This window comes from Homalodisca vitripennis, unplaced genomic scaffold, assembly GCF_021130785.1.
Source record: "Homalodisca vitripennis isolate AUS2020 unplaced genomic scaffold, UT_GWSS_2.1 ScUCBcl_59;HRSCAF=872, whole genome shotgun sequence".
NCBI lineage: Eukaryota > Metazoa > Arthropoda > Insecta > Hemiptera > Cicadellidae > Homalodisca > Homalodisca vitripennis.
Genome location: NW_025776184.1, coordinates 24,786 through 44,878, shown reverse-complemented (window position 1 = coordinate 44,878; position 20,093 = coordinate 24,786). Strand labels below are relative to the sequence as shown.

The following is a 20,093-nucleotide window of genomic DNA, read 5'->3' as shown; positions in this document are numbered from 1 at the left end:
TAAACGCATTGAACTCCTTCGATAACAATTTAAAATTTACTTGGAAAATTTCAACAGAGTCAGTTACATTTCTGGATATTGACGTTTACATCAAGAAAGGTTACTTGAAACACAAAATTAATGTAAAACCTACCAACACTTTTCAATATCTAAACTACAACAGTTGTCACCCTGTATATGTAAAAAGATCAATTCCCAAAAGCTTGGCTACACGAGCAACTAAATTATGCAGTGAGAGTGAAGATCTTAAAAATTATTTTAGTAACATATATGATGCTTTTTTAAAACGAGGATATCCTGAGAAGCTATTGAATGAGAAGCTACAGCTCAATGAAAGTAACCTTAATAACAATTATGTCAAAAAGAAATATTATGATGAGCCTAAATTAATAACACAATATCATCCTGGTCTTTACAAAATTAATAACATTTTTAAAGTAGCTTACAAAATTCTTCAAAATTCTCCACTGAGAGACTCATTTCTAAAATGTATTCCACGTATTGTTTTTAAAAGACCTCCTATCTTAAAGGACATTATATCTAAACCAAAATTACCAGCTGATTCTGATGTGGAAAATGAAAATAAATTTAAAGGAGCACATCCATGTAATAAATCAAGATGCATGGTGTGCAATCAAATACAAGAGTCATCAAAATTCGAAAGTAGTTCAACTAAAAAAGTATACAAAATTATTGGAAATTTGACATGTGATACAAAAAATGTAGTATACCAAATTCAGTGTAAAAAAATGTCCTAAAGACTACATTGGCTCTACAACAAATAATTTAAGAATAAGAATGACAGGTCACCGTTATGATTTTAAGCATAATGATGAATCAAAACCATTAGTCATTCATAGTAAAATACACAAAGAATCTTTTGAAAATTTATATACAGTAAAACCAATACGATCAATAAAAAATAATTCAAATACATCAAAATTTAGAAATTTAGAACAAGCATGTCAAATTGTCACAAAATCTAAATTTCCCTATGGATTAAATCTTCGATAAATTTAAATCATCTGAACACTCATCACATCTTTACACCCACAGTTTGAACATATGTTTATCATTTCAAGAATATTATGCTTATTCATTTATTTATCTGTTTACATGTATGTTTTTAATTATTTTATGTGTTTTGTTATGTTGTTTTGACCTGAAGACGCGAAAAGCGAAATATAGTTAATTAATATTAATATGTTGGCCTTTTTCTACATGTATTAGTCGAATGACATTCAATTGATTATCCAAGTAAGTCTCTTGACGTTTGGCCCTTTCCGATTTTTGTTATATACTTTTCTTTTTACTTATTCCAACATAAATACACTAATGAATAACAGGAATGAACTCAAAAGCTACTTTGAATTTCACATGGTTTAAATCAGTAAAATGTTATTGTCACGTTATATTTTCTTTCGGCTTGCATACAATTTGGGCTTTTACCAAAAGGTCTTACTGTGAAATTTTCCTATATCTGGTTTACCAGTTTTTATGCACCAAAATATTAACAGTTTAGCAGTTAACACTAGCACAATTCTTAGAAATACAGTTTATGATCTGTACAGAAGACAACTGTCATTCCACTATCATCAAGCATACAGATTTCAACAGTTTTTGTATTATAGCTTTCCATGCACGCTACCATTTATTGATGAAATTAGACAACATGCCATGAATTTAATTTTCTACAAAATGCAAAATTCATCAGCGAAAGTTTACCAATCTTTATTATCAAACATATGGTTTTAACATTGCCCAAAAATGTGTACATACAACACTCTGATTATATGAATAATATTCTATGTTCGAGAGAATTTATACCACAGTTCCAAAATTACTCAGTAGTGACACAAAATATATTGCATACGCAACAACAAGAAGAAACTCCTTTACCCTTGCAATCCTCAGTAACATGTGAATTACAGCCCACTTCAAACACCAAAACCATATCCATAGACTCGTCTCTATTGAATAGCTTCAGATTACCTCCACCACCACCTCCGTCTTCATCTCCCACCCCATTCTCATCGCTAACTTCCCCATCTCGACAAAACAATAACCTTACACAATTTTCAATGCAATGTGACGAGATGAATTTAATTAACTTATCAGATTATAATCTGCAACTAAATGAAATTTCTCTGTTGTCTAAGGGACTTAACTTTGCTCCAACTCCAATTTTTGACCACATTCAATTAGTGATGGATACTATTCAATTTGCCCGAAATGTGAGATTAAAATATTTTTTTGATAACAACAATGACTCTCAAATGAACACAAAAAATATTAACAATTTACATTGCATGACTGTTGAAATGAAAACGTTCACTGAACACTTTAAAGATACATCAAGTTGGGAACCACCACCATTAAGTCCAGACCACCCTATCGAACAATTTTTGAACGTTATTTTATCTAACATTGCTAACCCAAATTTTTCTGATGATTTGCCAACGTCATCAAATCTCTCTAAGGAAGAATCTAAAAGCCATTTCTTCACTGAAAAATAACAAAAATATTGTAATTTTGCCTGCTGACAAAGGTGATGTAACAGTAATCATGAACATTTCAGACTATATTAGAGAAGCCAACCGTCAATTAGAACATGAAGACACTTATCAGTTATTAAAATCTGATATGACAAACCACTTTAATAAAGAAATAACGAAATATTTGAAAGAAAATTATATTAAAGAGGGATTGCCAAAAGAGCTAATTGATATTTTAATAAACACAAATCCTCAAACACCCGTTTTCTACCTGTTACCGAAAGTACACAAAACAAAGATATCACCACCTGGCCGTCCCATAGTCGCCTCAATATCATCTCCCACAGAAAGAATATCAGGGTTTGTAGATGTACACCTACAGGAGTTTGTCAAAAATTTACCATCCTACTTGAAAAACACTGATCATTTTATTGAAAGATTAAAAGAAATACCCCAACCTATTGCAACAAATGTGACGTTAGTTACGATTGATGTAACTTCCTTATATACTAATATTGACCACAATAAAGGTATAGAAGCTGTGAAACACTTTCTAAATAAAAGACCTGGAAATTCAAAACCAAGCACTAACTTCATCATTACTCTCATAAATTTTATATTATCTTCCAATTGTTTTCGATTTCAAAACAAATTTTATTTACAAAAGAAAGGAACAGCCATGGGTACCCGAATGGCCCCATCATACGCAAATCTTTTTATGGCAAAATTTGAACAAGAGTTTCTACATTCTCAAACATTTAAACCTTTATTCTGGACTAGATACATAGATGACATTTTTATGTTATGGACAGAGAGTAATGAAAAACTTTTAGATTTCTTAAACGCATTGAACTCCTTCGATAACAATTTAAAATTTACTTGGAAAATTTCAACAGAGTCAGTTACATTTCTGGATATTGACGTTTACATCAAGAAAGGTTACTTGAAACACAAAATTAATGTAAAACCTACCAACACTTTTCAATATCTAAACTACAACAGTTGTCACCCTGTATATGTAAAAAGATCAATTCCCAAAAAGCTTGGCTACACGAGCAACTAAATTATGCAGTGAGAGTGAAGATCTTAAAAATTATTTTAGTAACATATATGATGCTTTTTTTTTTAAAACGAGGATATCCTGAGAAGCTATTGAATGAGAAGCTACAGCTCAATGAAAGTAACCTTAATAACAATTATGTCAAAAAGAAATATTATGATGAGCCTAAATTAATAACACAATATCATCCTGGTCTTTACAAAATTAATAACATTTTTAAAGTAGCTTACAAAATTCTTCAAAATTCTCCACTGAGAGACTCATTTCTAAAATGTATTCCACGTATTGTTTTTAAAAGACCTCCTATCTTAAAGGACATTATATCTAAACCAAAATTACCAGCTGATTCTGATGTGGAAAATGAAAATAAATTTAAAGGAGCACATCCATGTAATAAATCAAGATGCATGGTGTGCAATCAAATACAAGAGTCATCAAAATTCGAAAGTAGTTCAACTAAAAAAGTATACAAAATTATTGGAAATTTGACATGTGATACAAAAAATGTAGTATACCAAATTCAGTGTAAAAAATGTCCTAAAGACTGCATTGGCTCTACAACAAATAATTTAAGAATAAGAATGACAGGTCACCGTTATGATTTTAAGCATAATGATGAATCAAAACCATTAGTCATTCATAGTAAAATACACAAAGAATCTTTTGAAAATTTATATACAGTAAAACCAATACGATCAATAAAAAATAATTCAAATACATCAAAATTTAGAAATTTAGAACAAGCATGTCAAATTGTCACAAAATCTAAATTTCCCTATGGATTAAATCTTCGATAAATTTAAATCATCTGAACACTCATCACATCTTTACACCCACAGTTTGAACATATGTTTATCATTTCAAGAATATTATGCTTATTCATTTATTTATCTGTTTACATGTATGTTTTTAATTATTTTATGTGTTTTGTTATGTTGTTTTGACCTGAAGACGCGAAAAGCGAAATATAGTTAATTAATATTAATATGTTGGCCTTTTTCTACATGTATTAGTCGAATGACATTCAATTGATTATCCAAGTAAGTCTCTTGACGTTTGGCCCTTTCCGATTTTTGTTATATACTTTTCTTTTTACTTATTCCAACATAAATACACTAATGAATAACAGGAATGAACTCAAAAGCTACTTTGAATTTCACATGGTTTAAATCAGTAAAATGTTATTGTCACGTTATATTTCTTTCGGCTTGCATACAATTTGGGCTTTTTACCAAAAAGGTCTTACTGTGAAATTTCCTATATCTGGTTTACCAGTTTTTATGCACCAAAATATTAACAGTTTAGCAGTTAACACTAGCACAATTCTTAGAAATACAGTTTATGATCTGTACAGAAGACAACTGTCATTCCACTATCATCAAGCATACAGATTTCAACAGTTTTTGTATTATAGCTTTCCATGCACGCTACCATTTATTGATGAAATTAGACAACATGCCATGAATTTAATTTCTACAAAATGCAAAATTCATCAGCGAAAGTTTACCAATCTTTATTATCAAACATATGGTTTTTAAACATTGCCCAAAATGTGTACATACAACACTCTGATTATATGAATAATATTCTATGTTCGAGAGAATTTATACCACAGTTCCAAAATTACTCAGTAGTGACACAAAATATATTGCATACGCAACAACAAGAAGAAACTCCTTTACCCTTGCAATCCTCAGTAACATGTGAATTACAGCCCACTTCAAACACCAAAACCATATCCATAGACTCGTCTCTATTGAATAGCTTCAGATTACCTCCACCACCACCTCCGTCTTCATCTCCCACCCATTCTCATCGCTAACTTCCCCATCTCGACAAAACAATAACCTTACACAATTTTCAATGCAATGTGACGAGATGAATTTAATTAACTTATCAGATTATAATCTGCAACTAAATGAAATTTCTCTGTTGTCTAAGGGACTTAACTTTGCTCCAACTCCAATTTTTGACCACATTCAATTAGTGATGGATACTATTCAATTTGCCCGAAATGTGAGATTAAAATATTTTTTTGATAACAACAATGACTCTCAAATGAACACAAAAAATATTAACAATTTACATTGCATGACTGTTGAAATGAAAACGTTCACTGAACACTTTAAAGATACATCAAGTTGGGAACCACCACCATTAAGTCCAGACCACCCTATCGAACAATTTTTGAACGTTATTTTATCTAACATTGCTAACCCAAATTTTTCTGATGATTTGCCAACGTCATCAAATCTCTCTAAGGAAGAATCTAAAGCCATTTCTTCACTGAAAAAATAACAAAAATATTGTAATTTTGCCTGCTGACAAAGGTGATGTAACAGTAATCATGAACATTTCAGACTATATTAGAGAAGCCAACCGTCAATTAGAACATGAAGACACTTATCAGTTATTAAAATCTGATATGACAAACCACTTTAATAAAGAAATAACGAAATATTTGAAAGAAAATTATATTAAAGAGGGATTGCCAAAAGAGCTAATTGATATTTTAATAAACACAAATCCTCAAACACCCGTTTTCTACCTGTTACCGAAAGTACACAAAACAAAGATATCACCACCTGGCCGTCCCATAGTCGCCTCAATATCATCTCCCACAGAAAGAATATCAGGGTTTGTAGATGTACACCTACAGGAGTTTGTCAAAAATTTACCATCCTACTTGAAAAACACTGATCATTTTATTGAAAGATTAAAAGAAATACCCCAACCTATTGCAACAAATGTGACGTTAGTTACGATTGATGTAACTTCCTTATATACTAATATTGACCACAATAAAGGTATAGAAGCTGTGAAACACTTTCTAAATAAAAGACCTGGAAATTCAAAACCAAGCACTAACTTCATCATTACTCTCATAAATTTTATATTATCTTCCAATTGTTTTCGATTTCAAAACAAATTTTATTTACAAAAGAAAGGAACAGCCATGGGTACCCGAATGGCCCCATCATACGCAAATCTTTTTATGGCAAAATTTGAACAAGAGTTTCTACATTCTCAAACATTTAAACCTTTATTCTGGACTAGATACATAGATGACATTTTTATGTTATGGACAGAGAGTAATGAAAAACTTTTAGATTTCTTAAACGCATTGAACTCCTTCGATAACAATTTAAAATTTACTTGGAAAATTTCAACAGAGTCAGTTACATTTCTGGATATTGACGTTTACATCAAGAAAGGTTACTTGAAACACAAAATTAATGTAAAACCTACCAACACTTTTCAATATCTACACTACAACAGTTGTCACCCTGTATATGTAAAAAGATCAATTCCCAAAAGCTTGGCTACACGAGCAACTAAATTATGCAGTGAGAGTGAAGATCTTAAAAATTATTTTAGTAACATATATGATGCTTTTTTAAAACGAGGATATCCTGAGAAGCTATTGAATGAGAAGCTACAGCTCAATGAAAGTAACCTTAATAACAATTATGTCAAAAAGAAATATTATGATGAGCCTAAATTAATAACACAATATCATCCTGGTCTTTACAAAATTAATAACATTTTTAAAGTAGCTTACAAAATTCTTCAAAATTCTCCACTGAGAGACTCATTTCTAAAATGTATTCCACGTATTGTTTTTAAAAGACCTCCTATCTTAAAGGACATTATATCTAAACCAAAATTACCAGCTGATTCTGATGTGGAAAATGAAAATAAATTTAAAGGAGCACATCCATGTAATAAATCAAGATGCATGGTGTGCAATCAAATACAAGAGTCATCAAAATTCGAAAGTAGTTCAACTAAAAAAGTATACAAAATTATTGGAAATTTGACATGTGATACAAAAAATGTAGTATACCAAATTCAGTGTAAAAAATGTCCTAAAGACTGCATTGGCTCTACAACAAATAATTTAAGAATAAGAATGACAGGTCACCGTTATGATTTTAAGCATAATGATGAATCAAAACCATTAGTCATTCATAGTAAAATACACAAAGAATCTTTTGAAAATTTATATACAGTAAAACCAATACGATCAATAAAAAATAATTCAAATACATCAAAATTTAGAAATTTAGAACAAGCATGTCAAATTGTCACAAAATCTAAATTTCCCTATGGATTAAATCTTCGATAAATTTAAATCATCTGAACACTCATCACATCTTTACACCCACAGTTTGAACATATGTTTATCATTTCAAGAATATTATGCTTATTCATTTATTTATCTGTTTACATGTATGTTTTTAATTATTTTATGTGTTTTGTTATGTTGTTTTGACCTGAAGACGCGAAAAGCTAAATATAGTTAATTAATATTAATATGTTGGCCTTTTTCTACATGTATTAGTCGAATGACATTCAATTGATTATCCAAGTAAGTCTCTTGACGTTTGGCCCTTTCCGATTTTTGTTATATACTTTTCTTTTTACTTATTCCAACATAAATACACTAATGAATAACAGGAATGAACTCAAAAGCTACTTTGAATTTCACATGGTTAAATCAGTAAAATGTTATTGTCACGTTATATTTCTTTCGGCTTGCATACAATTTGGGCTTTTACCAAAAGGTCTTACTGTGAAATTTCCTATATCTGGTTTACCAGTTTTTATGCACCAAAATATTAACAGTTTAGCAGTTAACACTAGCACAATTCTTAGAAATACAGTTTATGATCTGTACAGAAGACAACTGTCATTCCACTATCATCAAGCATACAGATTTCAACAGTTTTTGTATTATAGCTTTCCATGCACGCTACCATTTATTGATGAAATTAGACAACATGCCATGAATTTAATTTCTACAAAATGCAAAATTCATCAGCGAAAGTTTACCAATCTTTATTATCAAACATATGGTTTTAAACATTGCCCAAAATGTGTACATACAACACTCTGATTATATGAATAATATTCTATGTTCGAGAGAATTTATACCACAGTTCCAAAATTACTCAGTAGTGACACAAAATATATTGCATACGCAACAACAAGAAGAAACTCCTTTACCCTTGCAATCCTCAGTAACATGTGAATTACAGCCCACTTCAAACACCAAAACCATATCCATAGACTCGTCTCTATTGAATAGCTTCAGATTACCTCCACCACCACCTCCGTCTTCATCTCCCACCCCATTCTCATCGCTAACTTCCCCATCTCGACAAAACAATAACCTTACACAATTTTCAATGCAATGTGACGAGATGAATTTAATTAACTTATCAGATTATAATCTGCAACTAAATGAAATTTCTCTGTTGTCTAAGGGACTTAACTTTGCTCCAACTCCAATTTTTGACCACATTCAATTAGTGATGGATACTATTCAATTTGCCCGAAATGTGAGATTAAAATATTTTTTTGATAACAACAATGACTCTCAAATGAACACAAAAAATATTAACAATTTACATTGCATGACTGTTGAAATGAAAACGTTCACTGAACACTTTAAAGATACATCAAGTTGGGAACCACCACCATTAAGTCCAGACCACCCTATCGAACAATTTTTGAACGTTATTTTATCTAACATTGCTAACCCAAATTTTTCTGATGATTTGCCAACGTCATCAAATCTCTCTAAGGAAGAATCTAAAGCCATTTCTTCACTGAAAAATAACAAAAATATTGTAATTTTGCCTGCTGACAAAGGTGATGTAACAGTAATCATGAACATTTCAGACTATATTAGAGAAGCCAACCGTCAATTAGAACATGAAGACACTTATCAGTTATTAAAATCTGATATGACAAACCACTTTAATAAAGAAATAACGAAATATTTGAAAGAAAAATTATATTAAAGAGGGATTGCCAAAAGAGCTAATTGATATTTTAATAAACACAAATCCTCAAACACCCGTTTTCTACCTGTTACCGAAAGTACACAAAACAAAGATATCACCACCTGGCCGTCCCATAGTCGCCTCAATATCATCTCCCACAGAAAGAATATCAGGGTTTGTAGATGTACACCTACAGGAGTTTGTCAAAAATTTACCATCCTACTTGAAAAACACTGATCATTTTATTGAAAGATTAAAAGAAATACCCCAACCTATTGCAACAAATGTGACGTTAGTTACGATTGATGTAACTTCCTTATATACTAATATTGACCACAATAAAGGTATAGAAGCTGTGAAACACTTTCTAAATAAAAGACCTGGAAATTCAAAACCAAGCACTAACTTCATCATTACTCTCATAAATTTTATATTATCTTCCAATTGTTTTCGATTTCAAAACAAATTTTATTTACAAAAGAAAGGAACAGCCATGGGTACCCGAATGGCCCCATCATACGCAAATCTTTTTATGGCAAAATTTGAACAAGAGTTTCTACATTCTCAAACATTTAAACCTTTATTCTGGACTAGATACATAGATGACATTTTTATGTTATGGACAGAGAGTAATGAAAAACTTTTAGATTTCTTAAACGCATTGAACTCCTTCGATAACAATTTAAAATTTACTTGGAAAATTTCAACAGAGTCAGTTACATTTCTGGATATTGACGTTTACATCAAGAAAGGTTACTTGAAACACAAAATTAATGTAAAACCTACCAACACTTTTCAATATCTAAACTACAACAGTTGTCACCCTGTATATGTAAAAAGATCAATTCCCAAAAAGCTTGGCTACACGAGCAACTAAATTATGCAGTGAGAGTGAAGATCTTAAAAGTTTATTTTAGTAACATATATGATGCTTTTTTAAAACGAGGATATCCTGAGAAGCTATTGAATGAGAAGCTACAGCTCAATGAAAGTAACCTTAATAACAATTATGTCAAAAAGAAATATTATGATGAGCCTAAATTAATAACACAATATCATCCTGGTCTTTACAAAATTAATAACATTTTTAAAGTAGCTTACAAAATTCTTCAAAATTCTCCACTGAGAGACTCATTTCTAAAATGTATTCCACGTATTGTTTTTAAAAGACCTCCTATCTTAAAGGACATTATATCGAAACCAAAATTACCAGCTGATTCTGATGTGGAAAATGAAAATAAATTTAAAGGAGCACATCCATGTAATAAATCAAGATGCATGGTGTGCAATCAAATACAAGAGTCATCAAAATTCGAAAGTAGTTCAACTAAAAAAGTATACAAAATTATTGGAAATTTGACATGTGATACAAAAAATGTAGTATACCAAATTCAGTGTAAAAAAATGTCCTAAAGACTACATTGGCTCTACAACAAATAATTTAAGAATAAGAATGACAGGTCACCGTTATGATTTTAAGCATAATGATGAATCAAAACCATTAGTCATTCATAGTAAAATACACAAAGAATCTTTTGAAAATTTATATACAGTAAAACCAATACGATCAATAAAAAATAATTCAAATACATCAAAATTTAGAAATTTAGAACAAGCATGTCAAATTGTCACAAAATCTAAATTTCCCTATGGATTAAATCTTCGATAAATTTAAATCATCTGAACACTCATCACATCTTTACACCCACAGTTTGAACATATGTTTATCATTTCAAGAATATTATGCTTATTCATTTATTTATCTGTTTACATGTATGTTTTTAATTATTTTATGTGTTTTGTTATGTTGTTTTGACCTGAAGACGCGAAAAGCTAAATATAGTTAATTAATATTAATATGTTGGCCTTTTTCTACATGTATTAGTCGAATGACATTCAATTGATTATCCAAGTAAGTCTCTTGACGTTTGGCCCTTTCCGATTTTTGTTATATACTTTTCTTTTTACTTATTCCAACATAAATACACTAATGAATAACAGGAATGAACTCAAAAGCTACTTTGAATTTCACATGGTTAAATCAGTAAAATGTTATTGTCACGTTATATTTCTTTCGGCTTGCATACAATTTGGGCTTTTACCAAAAGGTCTTACTGTGAAATTTCCTATATCTGGTTTACCAGTTTTTATGCACCAAAATATTAACAGTTTAGCAGTTAACACTAGCACAATTCTTAGAAATACAGTTTATGATCTGTACAGAAGACAACTGTCATTCCACTATCATCAAGCATACAGATTTCAACAGTTTTTGTATTATAGCTTTCCATGCACGCTACCATTTATTGATGAAATTAGACAACATGCCATGAATTTAATTTCTACAAAATGCAAAATTCATCAGCGAAAGTTTACCAATCTTTATTATCAAACATATGGTTTTAAACATTGCCCAAAATGTGTACATACAACACTCTGATTATATGAATAATATTCTATGTTCGAGAGAATTTATATACCACAGTTCCAAAATTACTCAGTAGTGACACAAAATATATTGCATACGCAACAACAAGAAGAAACTCCTTTACCCTTGCAATCCTCAGTAACATGTGAATTACAGCCCACTTCAAACACCAAAACCATATCCATAGACTCGTCTCTATTGAATAGCTTCAGATTACCTCCACCACCACCTCCGTCTTCATCTCCCACCCCATTCTCATCGCTAACTTCCCCATCTCGACAAAACAATAACCTTACACAATTTTCAATGCAATGTGACGAGATGAATTTAATTAACTTATCAGATTATAATCTGCAACTAAATGAAATTTCTCTGTTGTCTAAGGGACTTAACTTTGCTCCAACTCCAATTTTTGACCACATTCAATTAGTGATGGATACTATTCAATTTGCCCGAAATGTGAGATTAAAATATTTTTTTGATAACAACAATGACTCTCAAATGAACACAAAAAATATTAACAATTTACATTGCATGACTGTTGAAATGAAAACGTTCACTGAACACTTTAAAGATACATCAAGTTGGGAACCACCACCATTAAGTCCAGACCACCCTATCGAACAATTTTTGAACGTTATTTTATCTAACATTGCTAACCCAAATTTTTCTGATGATTTGCCAACGTCATCAAATCTCTCTAAGGAAGAATCTAAAGCCATTTCTTCACTGAAAAATAACAAAAATATTGTAATTTTGCCTGCTGACAAAGGTGATGTAACAGTAATCATGAACATTTCAGACTATATTAGAGAAGCCAACCGTCAATTAGAACATGAAGACACTTATCAGTTATTAAAATCTGATATGACAAACCACTTTAATAAAGAAATAACGAAATATTTGAAAGAAAATTATATTAAAGAGGGATTGCCAAAAGAGCTAATTGATATTTTAATAAACACAAATCCTCAAACACCCGTTTTCTACCTGTTACCGAAAGTACACAAAACAAAGATATCACCACCTGGCCGTCCCATAGTCGCCTCAATATCATCTCCCACAGAAAGAATATCAGGGTTTGTAGATGTACACCTACAGGAGTTTGTCAAAAATTTACCATCCTACTTGAAAAACACTGATCATTTTATTGAAAGATTAAAAGAAATACCCCAACCTATTGCAACAAATGTGACGTTAGTTACGATTGATGTAACTTCCTTATATACTAATATTGACCACAATAAAGGTATAGAAGCTGTGAAACACTTTCTAAATAAAAGACCTGGAAATTCAAAACCAAGCACTAACTTCATCATTACTCTCATAAATTTTATATTATCTTCCAATTGTTTTCGATTTCAAAACAAATTTTATTTACAAAAGAAAGGAAACAGCCATGGGTACCCGAATGGCCCCATCATACGCAAATCTTTTTATGGCAAAATTTGAACAAGAGTTTCTACATTCTCAAACATTTAAACCTTTATTCTGGACTAGATACATAGATGACATTTTTATGTTATGGACAGAGAGTAATGAAAAACTTTTAGATTTCTTAAACGCATTGAACTCCTTCGATAACAATTTAAAATTTACTTGGAAAATTTCAACAGAGTCAGTTACATTTCTGGATATTGACGTTTACATCAAGAAAGGTTACTTGAAACACAAAATTAATGTAAAACCTACCAACACTTTTCAATATCTAAACTACAACAGTTGTCACCCTGTATATGTAAAAAGATCAATTCCCAAAAGCTTGGCTACACGAGCAACTAAATTATGCAGTGAGAGTGAAGATCTTAAAAATTATTTTAGTAACATATATGATGCTTTTTTAAAACGAGGATATCCTGAGAAGCTATTGAATGAGAAGCTACAGCTCAATGAAAGTAATCTTAATAACAATTATGTCAAAAAGAAATATTATGATGAGCCTAAATTAATAACACAATATCATCCTGGTCTTTACAAAATTAATAACATTTTTAAAGTAGCTTACAAAATTCTTCAAAATTCTCCACTGAGAGACTCATTTCTAAAATGTATTCCACGTATTGTTTTTAAAAGACCTCCTATCTTAAAGGACATTATATCTAAACCAAAATTACCAGCTGATTCTGATGTGGAAAATGAAAATAAATTTAAAGGAGCACATCCATGTAATAAATCAAGATGCATGGTGTGCAATCAAATACAAGAGTCATCAAAATTCGAAAGTAGTTCAACTAAAAAAGTATACAAAATTATTGGAAATTTGACATGTGATACAAAAAATGTAGTATACCAAATTCAGTGTAAAAAATGTCCTAAAGACTGCATTGGCTCTACAACAAATAATTTAAGAATAAGAATGACAGGTCACCGTTATGATTTTAAGCATAATGATGAATCAAAACCATTAGTCATTCATAGTAAAATACACAAAGAATCTTTTGAAAATTTATATACAGTAAAACCAATACGATCAATAAAAAAATAATTCAAATACATCAAAATTAAGAAATTTAGAACAAGCATGTCAAATTGTCACAAAATCTAAATTTCCCTATGGATTAAATCTTCGATAAATTTAAATCATCTGAACACTCATCACATCTTTACACCCACAGTTTGAACATATGTTTATCATTTCAAGAATATTATGCTTATTCATTTATTTATCTGTTTACATGTATGTTTTTAATTATTTTATGTGTTTTGTTATGTTGTTTTGACCTGAAGACGCGAAAAGCTAAATATAGTTAATTAATATTAATATGTTGGCCTTTTTCTACATGTATTAGTCGAATGACATTCAATTGATTATCCAAGTAAGTCTCTTGACGTTTGGCCCTTTCCGATTTTTGTTATATACTTTTCTTTTTACTTATTCCAACATAAATACACTAATGAATAACAGGAATGAACTCAAAAGCTACTTTGAATTTCACATGGTTAAATCAGTAAAATGTTATTGTCACGTTATATTTCTTTCGGCTTGCATACAATTTGGGCTTTTACCAAAAGGTCTTACTGTGAAATTTCCTATATCTGGTTTACCAGTTTTTATGCACCAAAATATTAACAGTTTAGCAGTTAACACTAGCACAATTCTTAGAAATACAGTTTATGATCTGTACAGAAGACAACTGTCATTCCACTATCATCAAGCATACAGATTTCAACAGTTTTTGTATTATAGCTTTCCATGCACGCTACCATTTATTGATGAAATTAGACAACATGCCATGAATTTAATTTCTACAAAATGCAAAATTCATCAGCGAAAGTTTACCAATCTTTATTATCAAACATATGGTTTTAACATTGCCCAAAATGTGTACATACAACACTCTGATTATATGAATAATATTCTATGTTCGAGAGAATTTATACCACAGTTCCAAAATTACTCAGTAGTGACACAAAATATATTGCATACGCAACAACAAGAAGAAACTCCTTTACCCTTGCAATCCTCAGTAACATGTGAATTACAGCCCACTTCAAACACCAAAACCATATCCATAGACTCGTCTCTATTGAATAGCTTCAGATTACCTCCACCACCACCTCCGTCTTCATCTCCCACCCCATTCTCATCGCTAACTTCCCCATCTCGACAAAACAATAACCTTACACAATTTTCAATGCAATGTGACGAGATGAATTTAATTAACTTATCAGATTATAATCTGCAACTAAATGAAATTTCTCTGTTGTCTAAGGGACTTAACTTTGCTCCAACTCCAATTTTTGACCACATTCAATTAGTGATGGATACTATTCAATTTGCCCGAAATGTGAGATTAAAATATTTTTTTGATAACAACAATGACTCTCAAATGAACACAAAAAAATATTAACAATTTACATTGCATGACTGTTGAAATGAAAACGTTCACTGAACACTTTAAAGATACATCAAGTTGGGAACCACCACCATTAAGTCCAGACCACCCTATCGAACAATTTTTTGAACGTTATTTTATCTAACATTGCTAACCCAAATTTTTCTGATGATTTGCCAACGTCATCAAATCTCTCTAAGGAAGAATCTAAAGCCATTTCTTCACTGAAAAATAACAAAAATATTGTAATTTTGCCTGCTGACAAAGGTGATGTAACAGTAATCATGAACATTTCAGACTATATTAGAGAAGCCAACCGTCAATTAGAACATGAAGACACTTATCAGTTATTAAAATCTGATATGACAAACCACTTTAATAAAGAAATAACGAAATATTTGAAAGAAAATTATATTAAAGAGGGATTGCCAAAAGAGCTAATTGATATTTTAATAAACACAAATCCTCAAACACCCGTTTTTCTACCTGTTACCGAAAGTACACAAAACAAAGATATCACCACCTGGCCGTCCCATAGTCGCCTCAATATCATCTCCCACAGAAAGAATATCAGGGTTTGTAGATGTACACCTACAGGAGTTTGTCAAAAATTTACCATCCTACTTGAAAAACACTGATCATTTTATTGAAAGATTAAAAGAAATACCCCAACCTATTGCAACAAATGTGACGTTAGTTACGATTGATGTAACTTCCTTATATACTAATATTGACCACAATAAAGGTATAGAAGCTGTGAAACACTTTCTAAATAAAAAGACCTGGAAATTCAAAACCAAGCACTAACTTCATCATTACTCTCATAAATTTTATATTATCTTCCAATTGTTTTCGATTTCAAAACAAATTTTATTTACAAAAGAAAGGAACAGCCATGGGTACCCGAATGGCCCCATCATACGCAAATCTTTTTATGGCAAAATTTGAACAAGAGTTTCTACATTCTCAAACATTTAAACCTTTATTCTGGACTAGATACATAGATGACATTTTTATGTTATGGACAGAGAGTAATGAAAAACTTTTAGATTTCTTAAACGCATTGAACTCCTTCGATAACAATTTAAAATTTACTTGGAAAATTTCAACAGAGTCAGTTACATTTCTGGATATTGACGTTTACATCAAGAAAGGTTACTTGAAACACAAAATTAATGTAAAACCTACCAACACTTTTCAATATCTAAACTACAACAGTTGTCACCCTGTATATGTAAAAAGATCAATTCCCAAAAGCTTGGCTACACGAGCAACTAAATTATGCAGTGAGAGTGAAGATCTTAAAAATTATTTTAGTAACATATATGATGCTTTTTTAAAACGAGGATATCCTGAGAAGCTATTGAATGAGAAGCTACAGCTCAATGAAAGTAATCTTAATAACAATTATGTCAAAAAGAAATATTATGATGAGCCTAAATTAATAACACAATATCATCCTGGTCTTTACAAAATTAATAACATTTTTAAAGTAGCTTACAAAATTCTTCAAAATTCTCCACTGAGAGACTCATTTCTAAAATGTATTCCACGTATTGTTTTTAAAAGACCTCCTATCTTAAAGGACATTATATCTAAACCAAAATTACCAGCTGATTCTGATGTGGAAAATGAAAATAAATTTAAAAGGAGCACATCCATGTAATAAATCAAGATGCATGGTGTGCAATCAAATACAAGAGTCATCAAAATTCGAAAGTAGTTCAACTAAAAAAGTATACAAAATTATTGGAAATTTGACATGTGATACAAAAAATGTAGTATACCAAATTCAGTGTAAAAAATGTCCTAAAGACTGCATTGGCTCTACAACAAATAATTTAAGAATAAGAATGACAGGTCACCGTTATGATTTTAAGCATAATGATGAATCAAAACCATTAGTCATTCATAGTAAAATACACAAAGAATCTTTTGAAAATTTATATACAGTAAAACCAATACGATCAATAAAAAATAATTCAAATACATCAAAATTTAGAAATTTAGAACAAGCATGTCAAATTGTCACAAAATCTAAATTTCCCTATGGATTAAATCTTCGATAAATTTAAATCATCTGAACACTCATCACATCTTTACACCCACAGTTTGAACATATGTTTATCATTTCAAGAATATTATGCTTATTCATTTATTTATCTGTTTACATGTATGTTTTTAATTATTTTATGTGTTTTTGTTATGTTGTTTTGACCTGAAGACGCGAAAAGCTAAATATAGTTAATTAATATTAATATGTTGGCCTTTTTTCTACATATATATATATATATATATATATATATATATATATATATATATATATATATATAGATGAAGTAAAACCTTTTCTGTCTTTCAAATGCAACTTCCTTACGGGAAGTAGATTAAGAAAACGGATTACAGAATTTCATAATATAAACCTAAAACTTTTTACTCAAGACTGACTTTATTTAGTTTAAACTTACAAAACTATATGAAACGTTTACTTAACCTGTCAGTTTGTGAAGAGTAACGTTTTAGAAACAAAAAACATCCCTCCACTAGAAAATACTTAAATTGCATCCGATTCTTAATTTGAAACTATCAGAACAAGTATAGTTACAGACAAGACTCCCGAGTGACGGAGATAAAAGTCTTAATATTTTGTACACAAAGCTGATCTCTAGTCTGTCTGTTTGTTAGAAGAATGAAAAGTTCTATGTAAGAAATTTCCTAAAATATAATACTTCCGGAATCTATAACTTTTAAATCTTTGCGGAAGATGAGTGTTTAGTGCAGAATTTATACTGTGAATGTCTCACTGTCTGGAGAACGGGTTTTCAACAGTTTTACATAATCGTGTTGCATTTGAGTCGAGGAAGGAATTTTACTGATTGAAACACTGATATCTGATTGGTTATAAACTCACGACGACTCTGTTTTACTTGTACGTGGGGCCAGAATGTACAGTCAAATCCGTAATCTGATACCTCACAAACCATGCCAGACGCGAAACTTTTAATGCCATGTAAACATAATACCGAATTTTGGCTTCTTTTACATTTTGAAAAGTCCTTCGCCTAACCCGGATTTTGGCACATTCACTGTCCCGGTGAAATTTTCTTTAATATATATTATAGTTATTTTATGTTTATTTTACTATCCTCAAGACTACCGCTCCACAACGCCCCATACAAAGGCTCCCTCAACTCTTCCTCAGGGTGCAACGAGGTCCTCATCCCTCATTTTATCTCTTCATGCAGGTTGTAAGGTTTTGTAGGGTTGGTTTAGTTTAAGATTAAGGTTGTGACATATTTTGAGCAAGGGTTGCTGTGAGAGGATTTAATAATAGGTTAGATTGGCAGTACAAATACCCTCAAATGAACCAACACATTTATTTGTGACAACATTTCATTAAATTGATTAATTGATTGCGTCAATCGACATATTAAGCACAAAACTTAATGTCTTAATACTTTGAAGACATATTTAATATTAAATTATTCATTACAATTTATTTTGAATTTAATTCATTATAACATTTACTAGTAATTTTGTAGTGTTGCAATAATAATGAGTTCATGGACTAACATGAGAAACTTTCTTTAAAATAGCTAAACATTTACATGAATTTATATTTTCGAAATTGTGAAACATTTAAATAGATATGGAATTGAAAATGATTAATGAACCCTAAAATATACTAAGTTCTTAAAATTACTTACATTTTATTTCACATCACACTTATTACGCCTAGAGATATTTTTCCGCACACGAACACAAACACTCCCGAACTTCACTTTTCGAATTCCCGGCCTCCACTTCCACCTCTCCTCCTTGTTCTTCAGTTTTGATGTTCTTCTCCCGCCAGCTCATTGACCACGCCTCTGCCAAATCTCTCCATCATAATTGGTGAGTAAACAATTTTCCATATCAGCATGGCTGTCCCTTACATTGTCGCACGGTTTTTTACAAATAAGCATTTCCTGTTTGTTCACCATCGGCGTCTGGGCGGATGTGTGTATCTACTTACATCCGGAGGATGTTTGTCTCGAATTGCAATACGAGACTTCCTTTCCAGCAACTATCTGTACATCTATTCTATGAATTTTATTTTACTAATAATACATATGTCTTACATTCCCCTGGCTTAATGACGATTCTACCTACGAATCGTACTTATAGTCTAATTAAGGTTATCCATTGGGTAGTCACGTTCATGTACTGTAGGCTTCAGAAATTTTATTTTGATGTTATTAATGTGGATGAAGTAGAGGGCTATAAAAAAAAGTAGTGTTATTATAGAAGTCCAGGCTAATAAAATGTACAAAATGAGTTCCGTGTTGTTTACTATGTTTTTGTCGTCGTGTTTTAGCTGGAAGTGGTGTTGTCTTTGTAGATTGTGAACGAAGTAGGTGGGTGTCGATAAGGTCCAGTTTTCATCTAAGATTTCATGCAGGTGTTGGAATTCTTGTCTTGTTTCTGATTCGAGGGGTGGTA

At 30.9% G+C, this 20,093-nt stretch overlaps 1 protein-coding gene across 1 annotated transcript in view; it reads right to left on the bottom strand.

The window, feature by feature from the left end:
• LOC124370227 (uncharacterized protein DDB_G0290685-like) overlaps window positions 1-18,832 on the bottom strand; it is a 146,845-nt gene extending 128,013 nt beyond the window's left edge. Inside the window, exons 1-5 of the mRNA XM_046828517.1 lie at window positions 18,754-18,832; window positions 15,229-15,378; window positions 11,900-12,049; window positions 8,566-8,715; window positions 1,900-2,049 (exon numbers count right to left, since the gene is read on the bottom strand). Coding sequence (XP_046684473.1) covers window positions 1,900-2,049; window positions 8,566-8,715; window positions 11,900-12,049; window positions 15,229-15,378; window positions 18,754-18,832 — 679 coding nt within the window. The remainder of the gene's footprint in view (window positions 1-1,899; window positions 2,050-8,565; window positions 8,716-11,899; window positions 12,050-15,228; window positions 15,379-18,753) is intronic.
• Between the last annotated feature and the right edge of the window lie 1,261 nt (window positions 18,833-20,093).